Below are 22048 nucleotides of genomic sequence, written 5' to 3'. Positions count from 1 at the left end.
AATCACTTTGCAAAAGATCATCATCATCACCACTTTTATACATTTCTTTTCTGTTTTATTATATAAACTTGATTACTCCGATCAATCTCATTGTTTTTCTATGCAAAAGGCTAACGACTTCCCAATTATTGTCCTTTCCATCCCTACTAGATTGTTTATTCGTTCGGTCATTCTTAATACGTACGTACTTTTATACTGTATTTTTGCAATGACCATACCCTCTGCATCGGTGTACCGTGTACGTACGTACGTCGCTAGCGGATTCATGGATGCAATGAAAACTACTTTGGTGTTTTCGGGTTGGCTTTATCATCTGACAGCCTAGCTTATGTGAGGAAAATGAGATGGAAAGGATCGATTTTGAATCGTTTCGATCAGCTGTGGTATAATTGTTAATAATTAATATATGGAAAAGTTCCGTACGAGAATATTAATCTTCCATTTTAGGTACTGATTTGGATAAGTACCGATAATAAAACCGCGAAGATCAAGGCATATATGATACTATGTTGATGCAGATGACATCAGACGTACTTCATAGTCTTCGTTACAAGGAAACTTCCCCTTCTAGATCATCATGAGTTTATTTATCACTAGGATTTTAATATATATATATATATATATATATATATATATATTTTGGTTTAATGAGCTGTATTGTTGGTAAGATCTAGATTATTATGTACCTACGTATTTTCTTGTTATCTCAAGACGACTCTCGTAATTTTCTTTGCAGTCTTAATGACTGCATAATTAGTTCAATGACAGCTGCAGCTTTGATCAAAAGTAAAAGAATTACCTCTGTTTTTCCGCACAAAAATTAAATACCAAGGAACCTAACCCAACGATTTTCATTGTTTTATATTAAACGTTAATTTTGACTCTTACTTATCCATAGGGGTATAATCCTGTCGGTCCAGATCAGAAAAATCGATCGGCGAGAGTAGTTTAGTTAGAATTAAACTAGATTGGACCGAATTCTATATATATTTTTAAAAATATTTTTAATAATTTAATATATTATTTTTATATAATAATTATATAAATTAATATAATTTTTATCTAATTTATTATTATTGACCATATAAAATAATATATATTATTAATTAATAATAAATCATAAATTATGTAATAATTTATATCATTATTAATATATCATACATATTCTACTATTTACGCTTAATTAAAATAATTAAATAATTTTTTTAAATATCTAAATTACAAACAAGCATGAATACTCTATATATAATAAAATTATTTGATATTTATTAACATTAATAATTATGTATATTAAAAAATAAAATATAAATTAATAAATAATAATTATCAATTTCTAAATGGACTGTCACTTCATTGGTAATACAACCAGACACGTATTCTTGTATCTGTTTCCTTAAGGGGCATCGCCTCAAAAAGTCTTTTGCATCCTACGAAAAACTTATATAAATTCAGTAAAATTTTTGGATAGGATTGTCGACCTACTTTGTCTCGTAGCCAGTCCAACAGAGAATAATCGATTGCACTCGCGAATTAAAAAAATATTATTCAGTCGTTTTTGTGAGGGAACCACTAATTAATCATGTATTGAGTGGATGACATAAAGGGAGCTGTGTCCGAATATTCGATCACTTCGAGATTAGTTTTAAGCGCGTTTTTAATGATTTTTATGGATGCGATGTGGGATTTTGGGATCTTCTTCTTCACATTCATTCATACAGATTATGACAATACATGGCGGCAGCTTTTTGGTAAGATGCAAACGATAAACCATGTCCGGGTCTGACCTTCCCCGCAAATTACTCAATTGAGAAGTGCCCGGGCACGTATAAATGGCAAGTAAATTCACAAAATCTCGTAATTTTATATTATTTGTTATAATTTTATAAATTTATTTTTTACGTAATTCTTTTGTAGTTAAGCAGACAACAACCAACATTTAGATTTCCATTCTCTTATTTCTTTATTTTTACTGTTTCTAGTTCGCAAGGGGAATTCCCTCTAGAAACGTTTACCTGATAACCATAATTAATATAGCTAGCTAGAGATTATAATTACTTGAGAGTTTTCGAACGAAATCTAAAAGCAGTTGTTACCGTATCCCATTTACATGTAGAATATGGGGGGCAGAATATTTCCTGGTCAAATTTAACATTAAAAAATTCATTACAGAAGAGTTCAAAGAGAGAGGCTACCCACCAAGTTTCCTTACAACCCACGCTTCGTTCTATCAAAAATCAATATTTAAAAGAGTTCCTCACCCCACATCACATTTTTCTTTCTTAACAACATCTTTCAATCTGTGTCCTCCCTTCCCTTCATCTCCAAAATTCAATCCATATTCTATCTAGAACCTCTATAGTTTTCCCTTGTATAGTCTAAAAGTATCTCCTTATTTGTATCCTTAATAAGGTGATTTTCTCAGAAGAAGGCGTGTTCAAGATTGTTACTAGGAATTTATTCAGAAATCAGAGGTTTATATTGGGCTTGGGGTTCTGAAATTTGGTTCTGTTGGTTGAATCCCTTTTCTGTAAAAACCCATACTCGAGACTTTCAGGTTTGATTTCTGAAAACAGAGGGTTTTATTGAGGATTTGGTTCAATGGAAAACGTTTCCAGCCTTGGAAAAGAAGAAGAACAAATCGAATTGCCGCCAGGTTTTCGATTTCACCCGACTGATGAAGAACTTATAACTCACTACCTATCCCAAAAGGTTCTGAACACAAAATTCTCGGCTAGAGCAGTTGGCGAGGTTGATCTGAACAAGAGTGAGCCTTGGGAGTTGCCATGTGAGTTTCCAAAACCGTATTTCACTGTTTTCCTATTCTTTTCTTCGTACTTTCATTTGCATAAATTAGCCGGCTCTATGCTGTATATTTGTTCTAACCTGTTCCTTTGTTCTTTTCCAATGAAGGGATGGCTAAAATGGGTGAGAAGGAATGGTATTTCTTCTGTGTCAGAGACAGAAAATACCCAACTGGCTTAAGGACGAACAGGGCTACCAATTCTGGGTATTGGAAAGCCACAGGCAAAGACAAGGAGATATATAGGGGAAAAGCACTGGTTGGGATGAAGAAAACCTTAGTTTTCTACAAGGGAAGAGCTCCCAAAGGAGGAAAAACCAATTGGGTCATGCATGAATACAGACTGGAAGGGAAATATTCTGCATACAATCTCCCCAAAACAGCCAACGTAAAATCTCTTGTTCTGTTCTGTTTTTTTCTTCTCTATTTCCGCGAATCTTCTCTTTTTTGTCGTGTTCTTCATGTTTTTGTATTTACTCTCTCTTTCAGAATGAGTGGGTTATCTGCAGAGTCTTCAAGAAGATCTCAGCTGGGAAGAAAACTCACGTTTCAGAGTTGGGTAGCCCGAGCTCCTATGCGAACGACTCGCATCCTTCAGTGTTGCCCCAGTTGGTAAATTCATCTCCGTACAACAGCGAAACAAGAACGGGTATTGGCGAGACGACTCACGTGACCTGCTTCTCCGATTCAATGAAGGACCACAAGATCAAGGAAGACATGGTTGAGAGCTTCGACACTCCTTTCTTAGCCGCCCCATCTTCCTCAAACCCGTCTTATATTTCTTCTGCTCCCAACTCATCCGGCCACTATTCAAACACCGGAACTTTGCCCTACCCAGATACCCCGTTCATGTACGACCAGTCCGTATTGAGGATGTTGCTCGAAAGCAATGCTCCAGACATGAAGCGGAATGCAATTGGCGAGTTCTCGCCCGAAACCGGCTTTAGTACCGATATGTCTTCGGCGGTGTCCAACCACGATATGGCTCAAAGGTCTTTTGAAGATCAAGAGTATCCGTCAACTTCTGCTGGACCAGGACCAGTAGACATTGCTTGTCTATGGAGTTACTGAGTTAGGAGATGGAAGAAGAATGTTACGAAGAAAGACAAATTTCAGGAAATCATTAGTCGTTTCGAGTTCGTAGTGTGCGTTAGATTATCTGCAGATCAATCGTTTAGATTCTCAGCGTCAAAGTTATAGGTTGTAAAGAAATGCAGGCGTACGTGTTATGAAAGAAATTAAACTTGTGTTTCTTTTTGGGTTTAAAGCACATTAGCATTGAGAACAGCTTAGAGCTTTAATTAATATTGTACAAAATGCATTTGTAGTTTGCTTGTGTACAAAATTAATCATGACGACTTGGAATTGAATTAATTTGTTATATTTTAGTGTTATTTCCGAATAAAGCAATTTCTTTAATTTGCTAGATAATTATTTAGTGATGATCATATATATCATGATATGATCAGGCTAATTAATCTTTTAATTATCGGTGATTAATTAAGAATAAATTAATGACAAAAGACGTACGAAGGTATATGCATGACCTGTGATAAAATTAACTTTGCATAAATGAGCTTTTTGATCGGTACTTTCAAATTTCATGGGGAAAAAAAAAAAAAAATACACTTCTTAACTTTATCATTAATTTCCAGTTGCATCGATCGATGATCAATTCGATCATATGTTATATTTTTAAAGCAAAGTTTTTATCTTAAATAGTTGACTTAATAGAGTCATGAACTTTTAAAATGTAATTATTACATTACTAAGTGTAGAGTTTTCAATCTTAATTAGAAGCAACTTGTAACAAATTTGTACAAAGTTTATGATGATCTTTCAAATATATTATATACTACTGATCATGTGTAGAAAGGTCTGTCTGTCAGGCAACAACTGATCAGAATCTAAGGACTGACTACATACATCACATGAGATTCTCTTTCTAATTCCAATAATCAAATAAAGCAAAAATTTGGCACCTGAAAGAGGTCCAGAGAGTCAATAAAGTAAAGGTTTTATATGATATGCTTTCACGTGATCAGTTTAGCATATATAGATATATATCCCACCCCACCCAAATTAAGTGCGCGCTCATGTGCAGATTCGATCATTATATAATATTCCAAGTAATATTTAAGATATCATCCAAAAGTATGCGAATTTATATTCAATAAAGAGTAATGATACAAGGTTAATGTGAAAAGGGTTATATATATGTATGTCTGTATCATTTGCCTTCAACAAGATCATATTAAACAGAGAGTTATGATCTCGAAAGCAATTAGCAGCTGCTAGCTAGCTAGTGATGATCTCCAGTGTATGCAATTATATTTGCAACATGCAGTCACATCCCATATATATATATATGTAGATAGATCAGCCTCATCATGTTCATCATCAATATCATGTCCCAAGTCAGTACTCCATCATTTTTTTAATTAGCAAAACAATTCATGATATATGATATATCGATTGGTCAATTTTATTGGCAAGGTATATATATATATTTTTATATCTTATTGGGAATATGGAACCGAATATTCTTGAATCTTCAACACATGATTGATTAGAACCTTAATTAATTTCATGTGAAGCCGATCGAGTTTCGGAAAATTGTTATAAAGTAATAAAACCAAAGATTGGCCTGATCAGATGAATGGTTTAGGATGGGAATAACTTTTTAATGAATTATACGATCAGGATATCTCCAAATGTTTTTATACGTTCTTAATTTAATAAACCTTGTGATACATTATTAATTGTATATATATCATCATCAAAGACATAAAATTCCTGCTTAATTTTAAGTGATGGGCTTGGAATTAATTAAATTCATTTCATTTTCTTCTAAATATATATATAGATATTAGTTCATATTAATTAAGTTACGTCTGTCTATAATCCTGCCCGCTAATGTATCATTTGTTGATATATTTGAGAGTTCTTGCCAATTAATATCCATTATTCTGATAGAATATTCCTAAAGTAGATCGGGTTTTAACTCAAAATCATAGAGTTCCTCATCATGTCATGTCTATATAGTCAATATATATATAAATTATACATTATAATTTATATAGTCTAAATTACAATGTACATGCAGTTCACAAGAATTAAGATAGAAAAGGTAGGTTCGCCTAACAAAACAAGCCAGTGGTACCAATTTGCCAAAAGTCAATTCAAGCAATATAAAAAAAAATAAAAAAATTAATGCAAGCAAATCCATAGTAATTAATTTAGTCCAAACACGAGATTATGATTCTTAGATCATCAATATTTCACCATAACAGCATAATACGAATGCATGGGAATTCTTGACACTATCTATGTGGCTAAATGAATCATGAGTACTTTTGTCACTTATTCGAGCCGGCGCTGCTGGTTTAATTAATTGACTCTACCCAACTTTCCATGGCATGCAATTAGTGGCCGGTGGGCGATGCATGCATATATATATATATATATGATTCTCAGGTGATCAGCCCGTCATAAAAAGATGATGATGATCATATATAAGAGTTCTCAACAAATTAAATATTGTACACATATCGATCGATGGACATATATATATTTATATATAATGTGTTACATAATAAAGGTCAGTGGAAACCTCTTATAATGAGAGATTATATATATAATTACCTATATATTAACCGGAATATCATGACTTGGGACTAATAATAATTCAGAATGGAAGACTTATATTTATATGTACATACCCTCAAAGTCAAATTACATTGTCATTTAACACGTGATCAACCTACATATAAGAGATCAGAAGGTATACTTAATTATATATAATAATCATGAACTAGATCGATCGAAGAATTATTGTTTAACAGCCTAATAAATTGACGAAAATAATTAGTACCCTTTGCCCAATGGATTTTATTCTAATTAATTAAGATCATGGCCGGGAGATTAATGCATGCCCACCCTAGACGTTGAAGGCATTCGAGGGGCTGCCCTCCAATATTATTGCCTGCAGCATCCTAGCTACCCCAAGTATTATATATATACGATTTCTCACGAAGATTAAGGACAGGTTCAGCAACTTATGATCATTATAATATTTTTAAATTTAATTTTTATACAAAATATAATAAATAATTTAATTTTTTCAGATTTTAATTTATCATTTTTAAATTTTAAAATAATAATAATATTAAAAAATAATATTCTAAACTTTTACCTAAAATTAAAAAATTTTATCTCATTATTCAAATCTATCCAAACAAGAAAAAAAAATACCAAATAAATAAATAAGTAGTTGGCCTGGGATTAGCGAAATGAATAAGAACATTAGTAGTGGACTTAACAAATTTTAATTAAAATTTAACTAAAAAATTTATTTTTATAAATTTTAACTAGTCACTTTTTATAACACTAAATAATAGATTCAACAAATCTTTTACTATTCTATTAAAATATTAATTTTAAACTTTTTATATATTTTAATTTAAATTTAAATTTGAATATGATTATATTAAATATTAATTAATCTTCTAATCTAGCTAGTCGATTTTTAATTATTATAAATGAAAATAAGTATATACATTATTTTATTTAAAAAAAATTAAAACAATTATAACAAAAATTCAAATCGGGCAACAGGGGCAGGTTGGTGGAATTGGGCAATAGACGGTAGATAATAATATTTGGCTATGCGGGAGAGAAACCGCAACAGCATGAGGAAGTAATATTTTATTTAAAAATAATATTCGGCTAGTATCTTTTTTTCAATAAATTTGGTCAGCTATTTAGTTAATGGCTAAATTTACTGTAAATTTATTAAATTTATTGTATCACAATATTTCACATTTTAACTATTCTTTAATTATAATTTAATTTCGTTGAACCCACTATTCTAAATCCTGTTTCCTCGCACTTCTCCTATAAGCCACAAGCCTAGCTAGAACTCAAAAGTTATGAAAAATTTTCTTGTCATCTTCACACTTCACACACCACATTTATTTTAATTTTTTTTCATTTCTTCTATAATAAATATATAGTGTGTGGATGATAAATAGAATAATTTAATTAGTTTAATAAGAATAAAATAAAATAAAATAAATAAAAAATAATATTTTAATATATAAAATGTGTAGTGTGGAATGATGCGTAACATTTCTCCAAAAGTTAAAACCCAACTCGGACAAGTAGTTTAAGTTCAACTGTAGTTTAGTTAGGTGGGTCCAGCTTGGCGCGTGGACCCTGACCCCACTACTCGACAGGATGTAATGATCTTTTTATTTTTTATTTTTTATTTTTTTGCATGCATCATCCCCTTGGGCCCTACCCATCCTAATGGGACCCGCCATCCTTTTACGTATAATAGTCTCCAATAGATATCCAATTTCACATTACACCGTACCCTACACACAATTATTGTTGAATTATAATATATATATATTATATGCATATATACACACAGCTAATCTTGCTAATTAAGTTTCATAGAGTATATTCCTTTCTTTTACGCTTTTTATGGGCCTCCGAATAAGTAACGCCGACGCGCGTGTACTGTGAAAGATTTGATTATGATTATTCATTAGAAAGATAATTTCTTAAAATGATTAATATAGAAAACGAAAAATAGGTATCCGTACCAGCCAGTATATATATATTAGTATTAACATGTATTTTGTTACAGTACTTAATTATTTTTTAAAATTATTAATTACCTTCTCTAAATATTGTTACTCGACGTCCGTGCTGCGCTAGCTGTCTTTCCTAGTTTGCATGCCAGTGCACTGAACCTTCCCTCTTTCTTTCTGATTATATACCGTATATTATAATCATGAATACTGCATATTATAATCAGCATCTTTCATGCACGAGATGAGGTGGGGTCATGTCAGTCTGATGTATATCCGAATGATATGGGTTCAAAGCTGCCTAACATGCATTAACGTTGTTATGATCAATATGTAACGCCAAAAAACGATGATCATGCAATATACATGATGCATGGGATCTTGATATATAATATGACGTCAAGAAAGCACGGGAGTATTGATCATCAATATATGTTGGTTATGTTCCATCAGTCATCACAAATACGAAGGCCAAGCCTTTCCACTGAATTATTTTTCCTTAATTTCCCTATTTTAATTATGAGAAAAATATATAGCCATGAATAATTACTCGGACGGTTCTGTTTCATGGGGCAGGCACGAGGCAGTAACTATCCGAGACTTCGGAACATATGGACAGGTACGTGCATGCAGCCGTTTCATGATCCATGATCTGTAACAACTATTAAGATAAAGGTCCAAAAACTGGCAAAAAGCGTAATGCATAAAGTATGTACACAGATATATCATTCGTCGAATTAATTTTGTCTGAGAGCTGCTGTACTTAGAAGGTTGATCATGAAGACAAACTTGATATATAGCTAGGAGCCATGATGATCATGAATCAAAAACGTGTATGCATGGATTCTAATAGATCCTGATCTCTCTGATGTCTCTGATCTCTTCATGCATGGATAAAGCTAGCAAAGAACAATATTGACATTGAACCTAACCTCTCCAAGGAGGTCGTGTAACTAGGAAAGGGTACTATATACTGACTGACAATGGGACAATGGCTGGCTACGATCGGTACTGGTTGACACAATCATGATTCTTGAGTGCAAGTTCTTTAGTCCCAGAGTGTAAAAGAAAGGGAAAAAATGGTATTAAAATACTTAATTTTGACGCGTAACAAATCTTATACCTCCAAAACTTGAGGTGTCTCTGTTCATAATATGTTTTATTAGATTCGATAATGACCTCAATAAAATAAATTATAAACTGGGGAATGAGCAAGTGCTTGGGCTTTAGGCCTGATACGATGAATCAACTGTTCTTACTTCTTACCCGTACTTGGATTTACCAATTGCAGTAGAAAAGCATTCTGGTCTCGTTCTCAAGCATCTTATTTGGGAGATGCTTGAGCTTTTAGCACGTTTTAATCATATTTGTAATGGTTGCTTAAGAAGACGGGCAGCCCATAAAAAATGGATACCAATCCATCCAGTAAAAAGGGAAAATAAATGTTCAGCCCCAAGCCCATAATATAATAAGAATGCAGCTGAAAGCCCAAAAGTTAAAAAAGCCCAATGAGACCAAATTGATACCCTAATAATTTATTCGTTTATAGTATACTAGATGGTACATATCCAGTTGGTGTAAAAATATGAGTTATTTTTATGGTTTTACTTTTCAAAATAATATGAAATGACTACAAGACACCATGATTTACACCAAATGGTACGATCCGTTTCAAGTAAAATGGAGAAACATCTTATTTTCAATGCATATAAATTGATTTAATTCGGGTAACATGGTTAATTTAATGCAGAGACTTTTATACTTATAACTCTCTCTATCTCTCTCTTCTTGTGGAGAAGTCGACCATATGGACTTATTGGAATTTGACAAGTGTAATGGTACTGCCCATTTAATAGGGCTATCAAGACTATGTTGGACCATATATATGGCTAGAAAGCTAAAGCTGGCGGTGAAGATAACAAAGAATTTAAGGTGGTGTCCCCAGTGTCCTTTCACCCTAAAATATGAAACTTGGATCCATGAGATCAGATCCCTTTGCTTTGCTCACCACTGGCACAAGAAAAAGAAAAGAAAAGAAAAAAAAAAGGTCTATATCTAAGGGCTTCTCTTTTTGTCTTTTCATGCACTAAATCGATGATCCTTTAGATCGACACTCCTCCACAAGCCCAACAGTCCCACCTCAATAAATTGCATGCTCTCGCTTCTACCAAGTTATTATTGCAACACTCTCCAACACTAGTTACGGTTGTAAGAAACTTCTTCTTCTTGTTCTTCAATTGAAGCAACCTAGCTATGTCACTATCACCAATATAAATTGTCCAACTTTTCGGGCAGGGCAAGTCTTGGATCTGGGCAAAGTAGTGATCATGATTATGAGTCACGGCCCACCGTCAATTAATTAATTGGTTTCGAACTCCACCCTTGTCTTTTTTCTGTTGAAATTACTTATTTTGCTTCAATTTTTATTTGAGATCAAAGGTCAAGTATATATTTATCTCGCTTGAGCTACAACAATGGCGCTTCTTTGACAGCCAGGCCGGAAGCAGTCCTTAATTTTGAGTTTTCTACCACTCTTTTATATGGTTCTGCAGACTCTCACTGCCTTATTTATTTATTTATTTATTTATTTATCAAAGCTCTGTTTCTTTGATATTTCTGGATTAATGGGACCGATGATTAGGAAGGCACGAGACAAATAATAAATGAGATCAAGAAAGGCTTACAGAGACAAGAACGACCTCACTCTTTCGGCAGCGTGGTGGTCATTGATTAACATTGACACAAGGGACATGCATATAAAACATTTCATTGGTTCTGTGGACATCATTGTTTGCATGATTGAAAATGTGGTGTAATTGCAGTGGGGTCAGAATTCACATGACAGGACAAACCCTTGTGTTTCTTATTCTTTTAATTATTTTTAATCTCTTCATAAGAAAGGAAATATGTGCAGTCAGCTTTTGAATATTGAACCGACTAGAGGATATTTAGTGCAAGTTTGGAATGCACTCGTGACTAGTCGACGACTGGCCTGGGATCGATCGAGCACAACGTACAAACCATGCACTACTACTCCAAATATATATAGTACCTGATCTCTAACTCGAGAATAGGTAATTGAAGGGTCGATCGAATCCAGAGATTCAAGCCAAAGGGGCAGTCACACTGTTCCCTAGCTTTGGGTTTAATAATAATTAATTGCATCCAATAATATTGGGATTAATTTACAATTAAATACCCCATATAAAATATTGTTAAAAAAAATAAAAAAATCTTACCTCATGATCACCCAGTACGCACTAAAAAAATGTGCATGCGGTCGATCAATTAATTAATAATTAGTGCCCTTTTTAAAGTATTAAGTTATTAACCATTAAAAAAATCATATTCTCCCACAAAATAAAAGTTAAAAAAATAAAAAAAAAAATCCATCGATCACAACTCTAACGTCGACGACCGGCCATAAGATTAATTAACGATCGGTGTACGTACGAGTGCATCATGAGTGATCATCAGTACATTAATATATATATATATTGATGCTAGCTATATATTTATAAAGAGTAATTTTTCTTCCATTGGAGAAGTTGGGTTACTACGTGGGTCGGTCGACACCAATTAAGAGACCAAAGACCAGATCATCGGGTTTGGCTGAAATAATACAATCAGTTTCATGCATGCATGATGTGGATTTCTTTTGGGTCAACAACCTCCACTCGAGGGAAGACTTTAGGGTTAGCAATTAATTCAAGCCCTACTAATTATAATTAAATGCATATGCAATTTATTTCATTTAAATTTTACCTAGCTACTCATAATATATATTTATTTATATATATATGTAAGCACATGAAGAAATTAATTAAGCCAGTGGTTTTTTTTTTCCTTTTAAATTTAACAGGCCTTTGTTCGGCGTTAATTGAACAATAAATTTCTTGATCACGTACGTGAGACGGCCAATAAATTAGTAAGGAAAATGAACTAAAAATGTACGTAAGGTTTTATTCATTTTTCAATATACTAGGTGGGAGTAACGTGCAAAGCACGTTTATCTAATTTTATGAAATGATTATTTGTAAAAAATAATATATATTTTATAAAAATTATTGATGTCACTTAATAATTTAAGGCATATTGGAGAAAATAAAAAAATTAGTTCAAAATATCATATAATCCAATACATGTTTATAACACTATAATTTTAGTAAAGATGCATGCGAAAAATTTAATAAAAGTCTAACACAAACGGTAGTTCAAAATATGTGTCGTTTGATGTTTGTATTATAATTCATCAATTTATATCATCTTGTAGACAATCAATAGAGACAATATTGAAATTCTTATTTTACTGTTGGTTGAGTCGATCAGGGACAACACAAAGTTAAAACATAATCTTTTTATAAAATTTGTGGTATAATATTTTCTATATATAGCATATATATATAAATCATAAAATATATTTTGAAATTGTTGGCCGAATTTACTCTTTCTTGATTAGCTCAAGAATCACGGCATTTGTCACGTGCCTATCATAGCAAGCCTACGTATGGAATATGACTTAGCGGAAGCTACGTCCTACTACCATGGGGAAAAAAAACACTTGATTAAATACACTTATATTATATATTATATGAGATTTTTAAATTTGGAATACTCAATAATCTGAGTTAATGAAACGTATAATATATGTATATTATACTTAGGGATTCACATCTTATGCACCTAATACACGTGTATATGTTAAGGAGAAAGAGAAAAATATAATAACTAATATTTAATTACTTATTATTATATAAACTATTAAGTATTATAATTATTGAGATTAATAAATCATATAACAACATTGAATGCTATCTCTCTCAACATTTATGTGTCAAACTGTTAAAACAAACGGTGTTAACTTTAACGGAAAAACAAGAAAAACCGTTAAAACAAGATTTTCCGTTTCATACACACTTTTTATATATAGAAGATATATATATATTAATTATTTCTTGTTTGATATGAAATGTACTATTACAGTAGGAAATAAAAGCTAGCTATCGTCAAAATTAAGTAATGAGAAAGTATCGAAAAGAGAACTTTACCAAGAAAAAATCTAGTTACAAACATAGTTACATATTAATATGTACATCAATCTAATATAATTAGTTAAAAAATAAATTTTATTAAAAAAATATTAATTTAAATTTTAAATATGAAAAAAATAATATTGATACGTAGAATAACACGCGACTTTACATAATAAAACTCGATAGAAAATTAATTAAAACCCATCGAACCTAGCTAGCCTCCATGCACGGTCATATATAATTAATTCTTGGAGGCTTGTGATCAGTTGAAAAATCCTGAGGGCAACTTTAATTGTACCATATATTGATCAATATTTGTTTCTTGAACAAGCAAATGAAACTAATTATTAAGTGAAAAGACATTGAAGCCATTTAATTTCGATACCGTATTATTTGGACTATTGGTTAAAATTTGCCGTCAAATCTAGTTGAAGGTTAATGCCTTGGGTACTTAATTTGGACCTTCAAGTTTTATATATACCACGGGTCTATCCATCGTATTTATTTCTTTATCCAATTATTGTCGCTGACCTTTCTACTGATCTGCCCATCTCTTCACTTACAAAGATAAGTTTGTCCAGTAGTACTCCGCTCTTGCATCTCTTCACTTACAAAGATAAGTTTGTCCAGTAGTACTCCGCTCTTGTTTAATAAAGAAGAGAGAGCAAGCACCGCTAGCTACCTTTGCTGATTGAGTATTCCACTTCCAAATGGGTCGGTCGCCATGCTGTGACAAGGTGGGCTTGAAGAAAGGGCCATGGACGCCTGAGGAAGATCAAAAGCTCTTAGCTTATATCGAAGAACATGGCCATGGAAGCTGGCGTGCCTTGCCGGCAAAAGCTGGTGATCATCTATCTGCACTGATCAATCCTTTTTCTTTATGAAGCAATATATAGTAACATATTTTATCAGTTTTAGTTCACCTCCTTCTGTCTTACTGTTTCTAGGGCTGCAAAGATGTGGGAAGAGCTGCAGATTGAGATGGACCAATTATCTTAGACCTGATATTAAGAGAGGAAAGTTCAGTTTACAAGAAGAGCAAACTATCATTCAACTCCATGCCCTCCTAGGGAACAGGTATAAAAGTTTCTCGCAAATATAACATTTTGCTGTTGTAAAATTATTTTGTGTTAACTTTCCCATTTTTTCCCAGTAGAAACCATGGCCGCTAGTTCTAGCTTCTGTTTGTGGTTAATTAACTTTCCCCTTAGTCTTGAAACTTGCATGCTCGGAATTCATGGGTACTGTCGTCGACCCGCTTGCTCTAATCGAGCTTTACTCTTTCCTTCTTTTATACATATAGATAGTGCGAATCCAAAGAGACTTGGCAGAGTTCAAGTACCTTTAGATGGTCGTCAGTGTGAAATTGGGAAATTGCTTCTTGTGTTTCGGAGAAAAGATAACAAAATTATAATTTGGTGCTTCATCTAATTACTCGTGTTCGTTCGTGCTAGCTTGCTAATCCGTATAATTATGTTTTCTACCGGAAATTAAAATATTTCTAGTATTTGAACTTCTGCCAGCTACTACGCACTTGCTTTAAATATAAGCTAGATTTAGAAATGTAATTTCTGTCATGCATTTCCATTACTTTTATTTTTCTGACACTCAATCTTATTAAATGGGTTATCTTTAATTAATGAAAAGTACTTTCATGGCTCAAAAATACAACATATATATATACACACACACACACACGAAATAATATTTTTGTAAAGGATCCTCCTCAACATGTTATAGATACTCATCATGAGGTTTCTTTCTTGTACAAGCTGATCATGCAAGCGTTGATCCTTTGTCCTTTGATGTTAAAACATTGATAATTGCCGGTAGCAGTTGATAATTTCTACGGTTTTGTTAAGTTCTTGAGGTCTGTCTCTATTGTATATTATTTTATTGTCTTGTACGTCTTGATCAGGTGGTCGGCTATAGCAACTCACTTGCCAAAGCGAACGGACAATGAGATCAAGAACTACTGGAATACGCATCTTAAGAAAAGGTTAGCCAAAATGGGGATTGACCCTGTTACCCACAAGCCCAAGAATGATGCATTACTCTCTAGCGACGGTCAATCCAAGAATGCAGCCAACCTTAGCCACATGGCTCAGTGGGAGAGTGCTCGGCTCGAAGCCGAAGCAAGATTGGTTAGAGAGTCAAAGCTTCGTTCACATTCATTCCAACATCAGCTTGGCACTCCAGTAGTACCTTTGCCTCCAAGATCTCTGGGTGTAACTAAAGTAGGCTGGAATAATTGTGCATGGTCTAAATCAACAGAGGGTAATGGCGGTAGTACTGTTCCTGCATCTACAAGAATTGGAAGCCATGACCTCGAGTCTCCTACATCAACACTTACATATTCAGAGAATGCGCCGCCGGTTATGACGACTGCTGGAACTGGGGAGACTTCAATGCCTCTGATCGAGTTTGTTGGCACTACTTCAGGTTCTTCCGAGGCCGGAATTGTCAAAGTCGAAGGGGAACAAGATTGGAAACCCTTTGAAAACTCCACCCATTGGTCAGAATACAAAGAGGGCATGGAGAACTCATTGTCTTTTACATCTAATCTTCATGACATTTCAATGTCCATGGAAGGCACATGGACTAGTACTCCAGAATCTTTGAGGACAAATCGTGAACATGTTCATTTCGGAAACGTGATGGGAGATGATCAGGATGGGTTCACTAATCTTTTGCTTAATAATTCCGATGATCATCAGAGTTTATCTGATGGAGGGGATAATTCTGAAAACGGTAGCGGCAGTGGCAGTGGCAGTGACTACTACGAAGATAACAAGAATTACTGGAACAGCATTCTTAATTTGGTCTATTCTCCCCCCTCTGATTCCCCAATGTTCTAAAGTTTTACAAAAAGTCCGAGTCATGATCGCCATAAAGTCATGAAGTGGAACTTACCCACACACGTGCACCACCCTCCTCAAGCCAAATCAATAGCTCAAGCCAAACCAAGAGCTATTGATTTGTTTCTAATTAATGTTGTTTTGAAGCGGGGTCTCATAAAGAAATGGTATTGCCAAAGCAGACGATTTGGACGTTGTTTCCACAGATTAGCAACGAAATGCTTCAATTGCTTCAAAATATAGAGAGTATAACGTTAAAAGTTTGGGCAATTTTTCTCTCATGTCTAATGTTCGCAGTTCAGCCACTTCTACTCTTTCGAGACAACTCGACCAGAATCTACGTTTCCTTTTGTTCGTCTTTTAGCTTTGCATTTCCTTCAGATCTAAGCTCTCAAGGGTTGAGGATGCTAATTGTGGGACCTGTGAAAGTAAGGCAGGACTGATATTTCTAGATAGTCTCTTAGGTGAATGACAGTACCCATTATGGCCATCTTATCTCCTCCTCCTCCTCCTCCTCCTCCTTTTTTTTTTTTTTTTAATGTAAAAAGTTATGTAAGGACTTGTCCAATAAGAGATCACGTATTTATGACCGACTTTATTGCTGTTGGTTTCATGTCGTATTCTGGCTTATAAGGAAGGGAAGAATCTCTCTCTCTCTCTCTCTCTCTCTCTCAATTTTCATGAAGTCATGGGAGGCTGGCCGGGAAGCAAAAGACATGGGAAAGCAGAAAATAAAAACTGACCCTATTTTATTTGAGGATTTTTCAGATCAAATTGGAGAATATTAAGAGATTTTAAGTTCAAGTAAGAAAAAGAAAATACTATATATATGAAGTTTTTTATTATTTCCAAGTTGATTCTCTTAACTTAGGTGGTATCACAATTCAAATTAATAGACTAGCAGCTGGATGATGTTCAAATAAAACAACAAATGGTATAATTAACAATCAGACCCTAAAGGATGAACATTTGCCTATAGGTTAATATTGCTCTTACATTATTTCATTATTACCTAGTTGTCTTGATCATCTCCAATCCATTATTTCCAAATTGAAGGCCTGCAGTTTTTTTTATCTCTGCAGTTTTTCTTTAAGAATTAATTGAAATACGTCTTAAAACAATATATACCTATATATAATTCAGGTATATGTACTCATAACATTTACCTAGTTTTCTATTGAATAAATATATTTGCAAATTTTTTTATTTATTAAAACATTCAATAAATCACTGATGTTGATCAAAAAGCTTGTCGTGTCAGCTATCTAGTTATTACATACAAATTAATTAAAGCATTAATGGTACCTTGACTCTTTTCAAGAATACAATGAATCCCTAGCTAGCGTGACATATATATATATACTAGCATTATTTTTTTATAAATTAAAAATTTTATATACAGTCACTTTTACGTGTTCTTTATATATTTTTATTAATGTGATTGGTTGTATTACTTTTTTAATATAAAATAATTATTTTGACCAATCACATCAAGAGAATTTATAAAAAATACGTAAAAATGACTTTATGATATTGAAATCTGAATAAATATGGACCAAATATTATCTCTAGGATGAAGTAATTATAGCTGAGAATTACAAATCCAAATTGATAATGTGCTCTTACTTTTGAAGTCTATCCAATTTCGTTGTTTATACAAAGATGTCAAGGTGTTGGCAAATATGTTTGTTTGAATGGTCTTATAATAATAATACGACAGCGTTTTTGAGACGGAATCTCGGAACGTTTCAAGATTGTCCACTGCTCCACCAAATCAAAAGGACACGTGGAGGTCAACCTGGGCAAGTTGCACTGAACAATGATGCCCTTCTCAAGGAAAAGAATGGGGACGCAGATGTCTGTTACTGCAGTGGATAATGCCAGCCGTTGTGACTCTATCAGTTTGCACACGTAGCTCTACAGACTACAGACGTGGTAGATTAGGAAAATATTGGATATGAGCGGTGCAGCATCCAGATGTGTAGCCCGAATTTTCACCTAATGCAATTTTTTTTTTTGTTTATTTTTTTATATTCTTAAATAAACTCACAACATCACTTAAAAAAATTTACTTATTCATTAAATAAATAAAAAATTACTAATTCTGATTGGATATTATTAAGTTTCATGAGTAATATTCTTTATTTTAAATCTAATTATCTCTAATCATATAAATTAATGTGACCTATTCAATTTCATTTATAGAATATTGCACATGATTGTTTGAATTTATTGTTATAAAAAAAATAATAATTAGTTTAATTTAAAGTCTTACGAAAAGTTATAAAAGTAAAATGGGAAAAGTTCTCATCTCAAATTTTTATCTGAACTTAAAGACCTAACTTGAGAGAAAGATAAATGTATAAAATAACTCATATAATTTTATTATCTAGTAATGATAAATGTGCCACATCTTACATAGTAAGATAAAAATCGGATGGTAATATGATGTATAGAATTTTTTTAATTTTCAAAATTCATTTAATGCTATCTAAATATGTATACGACATTAAATACTATAAGACCCACCTTTACATTAATCTCTCTAGTTTAATAGCTCGATGCTAATCTTGTAAAATGATATAGATATATATATATACTAGTAGTTGGGCAACGTCCAAGGGACATTCGTCCAGTGTATAGAAATATTATTTTTATTAAGGAAAAAATTTTGAATAATAATGTAATATTTTTAGAAAAAAAATATATAAATTCTAACATCAAATAGTAAGATAGACTTAAATCAGTTTTAAAGCATTTAGAATTTATAAAAAAAAAAAAAAAAAAAAAAAAAAAAAAAAAAAAAAGAATCTTGAAACAAACATGTGCAGCACAGGAGATAAACTGTTAACAGTAAAGGAATGTGCATAGCACGTTTTCTTAATTTAATAAAGCGATTATTTTTAAAAAGTAACATAATTTTTATAAAGAAATAAAATACTAAAGTTTTTATAAGATATTATTATTTGATTTTAATGTTTCATAATGAATTTAAATTGATAAATAAATAATATTTTATTAGGATAATTGTATTCATAAATGTAGTTGGTAAATATATTTAAACTTAATTATTTTACATTTCTCTTTGTTTATATAAGGAATGAATAAAAATTTTAAATCACATAAATAAATTGATATATAAATTATAATTTATATAAAAGATCATATATATATAATAGAATATAGAATATATATTTATATAATTTATATAGATATATATAATAGAATATATATATATATATATAGATATCTAATATACCTCATAAATAAATGATCATCAATGCATAGGTTACAGGATTATGCATGCTGCATGAATTTTAATAATTATGAATTTATTCATAAGTGATTGGGGAGAGAGATTAAAAAATTAAGAACTTTTAAGAAGAGAGAGTCACTTTAATTTATTCATGTAACTAACGGCGTTAATTTTAACGGTAAAACAACAAAAACCGTTAAACCAATAAAATTCCGTTAGATAGCCACTTTATATATAAAAAGATATATATATATATGTCCATTAGATTTATAAATATTAGTATAACTATTATTCAAAATAGAGACAATTAGCACTACCCAACCCTCCAAAGAGAGTTTTTGTTTTTTCAAATTAAATATTTATATATTAGGGAATAGACTGTAGAAGGCCTTGACGAATTGATGACTATATATATATATATATATATATCCTTTTAGCTTAGGAAGTATATGGCATTTTGTCCTAAAACAGAAGAAAACATGAGTGGCCGTGGGTGGAGCTAGCTCATGATACTGATTCCCCTAGCAGATATATCTTTTACATGAGTACGTAGTACTTACGCTTGTTAATTGAAATGCACCATTTTCAGAAGACCAAAATATAATGTGATGGGGGATCATAGGCAACATATATATAGTACCCCATCTAAAGACACTTTATAATAATAATAATAATCATAATATTCTAACAATTATTAATTAGTTGGGACATAACACAAATATTGATCTTCGATCTTTATATTAATAAAAGTGTCAAAATCATTGAATATCTTTTTCATTTTATAGCTACTACATACGACTTTCATTTTCTTGAAAAACCCATGCAATTAAGCATCGCATCAGTACTTGGGTCGGGTCTCACTAAATATGGACATACATATACATATATGCGTAAGTAGACATATATAGATACATGCTGAAAGAACTTAGAAAAACTAAAAAGGCTAATACATGTTTGAAGAAATGACTCAGAACAATACTGACTCAATTGCTTGCAAAATTTTCATTTCTCTTTTATTGAATAAACGTATTACAGTGTGGTATTTATAGACAGAGTACTAAAAAGACATACTTAATACTTCTCAATACTCTTTAATACTATTTATTATTTTATTATTACTTTTCACCTACTTTTTATTAATATTTATTATTTTTTACTAATATTCAATATTTTATTATTACTTTTTTACTACTATTCACGTATCTCAATACTTTTATCATCCAAACCCAACCTAAATCTTTCATTTCTCATATTGTGACACTTGTCATTTTGTTATGGCCTAATTCTAGAATATTATTGCCTCTGTAGTGCCTTTTGTGTGCCGTGCATGTCACGTGCATGGTTTTGCACAGCTGTTGAGTGCGAAGCAGGACCTTGTGCTGCTGCAGAGGAGTGAGCTGCTGAGTGTGATGCCTTAATACATGCAATATCATGAAGTGGTATTAATTGGGGGCCCACGACCTCTAACATATATTAGTGTAATATATAATTAATTTCCAACATGCAAATTGTCCGCATGATCAAGTACTTGATTGCGATCGATCATAGCGCACATGAGATAGCTGCTAGCATTTTATATATTGCGTGCGTACGTACAATTAATATATATATATATATCATCTTCCAATTTTGGCGAGCATAATTAATCTCTCACATGCTGGCCGATGGAGACCTTAATTTGGGTCGAGATCATTAATAAAGTAAATATATATATATATTGGTAATGGATCCAAAATTTGAATTCGGATCAATCTATATATGTACGTCAGTTTCTCGACTCAACCAAGAAGAAGATCATCATGACTGCCTAGCTAGAAAGTATATATTTATAATATGTAATCCATTAGTGGAATGCATTAATTGATTAGATTGTTATTAATTAATTTCCTGAATGGAAAGATCATGAATTGCCAATAAGAAAGAGTGCTTTGATGTTTGCTTGACATAGGAAGTAATCCCAATCAGCCTGACAACGAATTGCCAATACATATATGGTCCACATTTTGTATTGATCTGCTGACTTTTGATCTTTAGCAAAAATAATGGAAGCTGGCCAATTAAATGTATGATTCAGACATCAGCTTGAACATACGTGTTATAAAAATTTCACAAATTAAATTTAGATATATTTATGCACAAGATCATCATGATTCATGCTAGTCATGTTGACTCGTGGACATGCCACGTCCCAGCTGATCATGATCTGGAAAACAAGGAATCTGACTTAATTTGTAGGGGTTTATCCACTAAACCCTCAGTCACCAGATCGACGCCGCGGAGATCATCAAGAGATCATAGCTATAAGATGCCCAGCAAAAACTACGTACACAGATGTCTACATTGGCTATATATATATATATGGAGATCTACAAATCTGAAGGCAAAAAGACGAAGATAAAAACTAAAATAAAATTCAAGAGAAAATACTCAAGAAAGGGAGGACTGAAGGGATCAGATGATCAGGAGTGACGTTAGAAGGGAAGGGACGGCCTGCGTGGAGC

General features: G+C 32.4%; 2 protein-coding genes across 2 annotated transcripts; both read left to right on the top strand.

Moving 5' to 3' along the window:
- The first annotated feature begins 2183 nt into the window (after positions 1-2183).
- LOC122302568 (NAC domain-containing protein 100-like) lies at positions 2184-4174 on the top strand. The gene is made up of 3 exons (XM_043113879.1): positions 2184-2785; positions 2911-3188; positions 3290-4174. The coding sequence occupies exons 1-3, from the start codon at positions 2599-2601 to the stop codon at positions 3869-3871; spliced, it is 1047 nt and encodes a 348-aa protein (XP_042969813.1). The 5' UTR covers positions 2184-2598; the 3' UTR covers positions 3872-4174.
- Positions 4175-13952: 9778 nt separating this feature from the next.
- On the top strand, positions 13953-16884 carry LOC122302440 (transcription factor MYB16-like). Its single transcript, XM_043113696.1, has 3 exons — positions 13953-14276; positions 14381-14510; positions 15352-16884. Exons 1-3 carry the CDS (start codon positions 14144-14146, stop codon positions 16289-16291), a joined length of 1203 nt encoding a protein of 400 aa, XP_042969630.1. The 5' UTR covers positions 13953-14143; the 3' UTR covers positions 16292-16884.
- The last annotated feature ends 5164 nt before the right edge of the window (positions 16885-22048 follow it).

This window comes from Carya illinoinensis, chromosome 3 (genome assembly GCF_018687715.1).
Source record: "Carya illinoinensis cultivar Pawnee chromosome 3, C.illinoinensisPawnee_v1, whole genome shotgun sequence".
NCBI classification, from domain to species: domain Eukaryota; kingdom Viridiplantae; phylum Streptophyta; class Magnoliopsida; order Fagales; family Juglandaceae; genus Carya; species Carya illinoinensis.
This window is presented reverse-complemented; position numbering and strand designations above follow the sequence as displayed.